The 2,595-nt window shown below is 35.1% G+C and overlaps 1 protein-coding gene across 1 annotated transcript; it reads left to right on the top strand.

The window, feature by feature from the left end:
* Window positions 1–225: 225 nt before the first annotated feature.
* LOC101889571 (uncharacterized) lies at window positions 226–1,946 on the top strand. The gene has a single exon (XM_005177984.4). It carries the CDS (start codon window positions 603–605, stop codon window positions 1,572–1,574), a length of 972 nt encoding a protein of 323 aa, XP_005178041.1. The 5' UTR covers window positions 226–602; the 3' UTR covers window positions 1,575–1,946.
* Window positions 1,947–2,595: the final 649 nt, after the last annotated feature.

Genomic DNA, 2,595 nt, shown 5'->3' with positions numbered 1-2,595 from the left:
ATATGCATTTTTCTATAAATTTATAAATTTCAATCATTTGTTTAATATTCAATTTCAAACTTGACTCAATGTCCCAACAGCTGTGTCAATGCGACTACCTGTATTCTTCCACCATTTATTTTAGCATGGCGGTGAGTATAAAAACGGCCACGACGTAAAAGTCGATTAAACTATTTTCCGTCACTGTTGATGTGAGTTGTGTTTATCGTTTTTGATATATCGACTTCTCGACAGTCGACTTACAAATCCCTAATGGAAAAATATTGTTGAAAACAAAAAGCTAACAAAAATAGGAAAAGTCATTGTATATTAAGGTGTTTTTAAAGCAAAAAAATAAATAAATCTTTAAATTATTTGTAATTGAAGTTTTGTGAGCCCAACTTACGCGTATTTTCTCACGATGAATGGCATTTGGTGAAGGAGCAAGCAAGTTCTTAAAACTGGAAGCCAAGAAATACTGTTCCTATTCCTGTATACAAATTTCAAGGACGCCAACTGCGTGTATAACAACCAGAAAATTGTCAGAATATTTGCAGTAGAAATATCTTGCGGACAAGAACCCGTAAAGACAAGAGTAATAATAGACTTTACATCGCTTCGCCATGGCAGCAGACGAGGAGTTGCCAGAAGAACTGGATAAGTTGCAAATCACACCGAACTTACCCCAGGTCAAATTGCTCGACACTAATCTTCCTCTGGTTTTAAATCCATTCTTCGACGAGGAAGTAAAAACAACAAGTGAAGCGACACAAAGGACAATCGAAGGACAATCTCCAAGGGAATCTCGAATAAGAACTTGTCGCACATGTCGCTTTAGACGAGCATCAGAGAGTAATGTTCTAGAAGAGCTGAAGATAGCAGCAAGTTCTAATAGTAGTTCAGCAGAATCTTTAATTGCATCAAATGCTTCGGGGGGAGTTCAAAAGCCAACATTTAAAAAATGCATATCGTCATCAGCTGGAAATCCCGGTAGAAAGCTAATACTGCGTGAACCCGTGTTGAGGGCAATGTCCCTGTGTTTGCATCCACAGAGTAGTGTACGACGTAAATTAATGCTTCCAACGCCTCACGCCGGACAAAGTCAGAGTCTTGAAACCAATGAACGCTTACCTATGGCCTCGAAGGGGATTAGCGATTTCCGAGATCTTATCGAAGAATGTCGAAGTCTTTTGACAGAGGACGTCGATTTTAGCGGTCGCTTGAATAAGCTAAGTTTGTCCAACAAAAATTTCAAGAACTTTACAAAGATGCAAACACAGACCTGCAACAAATCCCGGAATAGAGTAGCACAAAACCAACAAAAATGTTCAACCACAAGATCAGATGTTGCAAGCGGAGGCTGTGTCAATGATTCTAATGGCCAAACACATCACCAGGGTTCGTTGTCACAGCCTCCTTTAACTATGCAACGCAGTGGTTCTTCACATACTTCATGTTCTCAGCAGGCTGCTGGAAATACAGCTGCAACAGCGGCATCCGACGATGTGACCATTGATGAGCTGGCCTGTTATTTTGATACATTCGTCCACATACCCAAGAAGATGTCGACCATGGCAGAAATGATGTACATATAGGTAGAATTAACTTCATACAACCACAGTAAATATTATTAGTTTTATACTAGAAACAAAGAACGGTGAATGAACATAAACTCTGATCCCTCGTTTCATTCCTTATTTGCCCACATATTGAAATAACATAATACAACTGTTTTCTGATTTATTCATAAAAATTTTTTGCATTATTTTTGCTAAATTCTATTCGTATTAATCAACGCCTGGAAACTATTTACGAATTCTTTTTATACACAATTATATTATTTTGTACGTTTGGAGTCTTGAGCATGAACAAGCCGAATGATTTACAATTTTAAATGCTGTGTAAAGAAAATGTTTTACTAGAATTAATGGATTTTATTGTTTACAAATAAATGTGTTTTAACCAAACTAAGGTTTTATAATCTCTTTTAGCCAAGCAAGTTCTACTCGGCGTCGACTGTTTATAGTATGACAGAGAATTTCGATATAAGAATATTGGAAATAGTAAAAAACAATGAAAATGAAAAAACAATGAAAAAAAATTTTGTTTATATAAAGGCTGATCAACAATATAAATAATACTATTCTTTAAATACACAACTGATCTTATACGATACATATATAGTTTTAAAGATAGCAATATAGTGCATGTACTCCGCTTCAAATGCAATACGTGAAATATTGGGCTACCTATTTTCACCTTTGTTGACCTGCTAGGATTTTTGAAATACCACTGTGGGAAAAATCAACAATCTAGTGCGAAAAAATTCAAATTGGTGATTTTCCTTTTCTAGTGTTCTATTTGGATTCCCATAGGCATAAAATTACAGTTGCACTTCATTTTTAAATAGTTGTGTATAAAATATTTTTTATTGATAAACATGTTTACAAAAGAGATATATTTAAATGAATATTTATATATAAAATAAAGTTTTTTTAGTTATTACGCGTATAACTTAGGAGGGGACTGCACCGATTTTCACAATTGATACCGTTTCGGAATGGTCTCCTGGAAGAAATTGATAAAATCCAAAAGAAATCGCCAATAAAAATGAGA

Source organism: Musca domestica, unplaced genomic scaffold (assembly GCF_030504385.1).
Source record: "Musca domestica strain aabys unplaced genomic scaffold, Musca_domestica.polishedcontigs.V.1.1 5, whole genome shotgun sequence".
Taxonomy (NCBI): Eukaryota; Metazoa; Arthropoda; class Insecta; order Diptera; family Muscidae; genus Musca; species Musca domestica.
The sequence above is the reverse complement of the archived record's forward strand: the minus strand, read 5'-3'. Positions and strand labels throughout refer to the sequence as shown.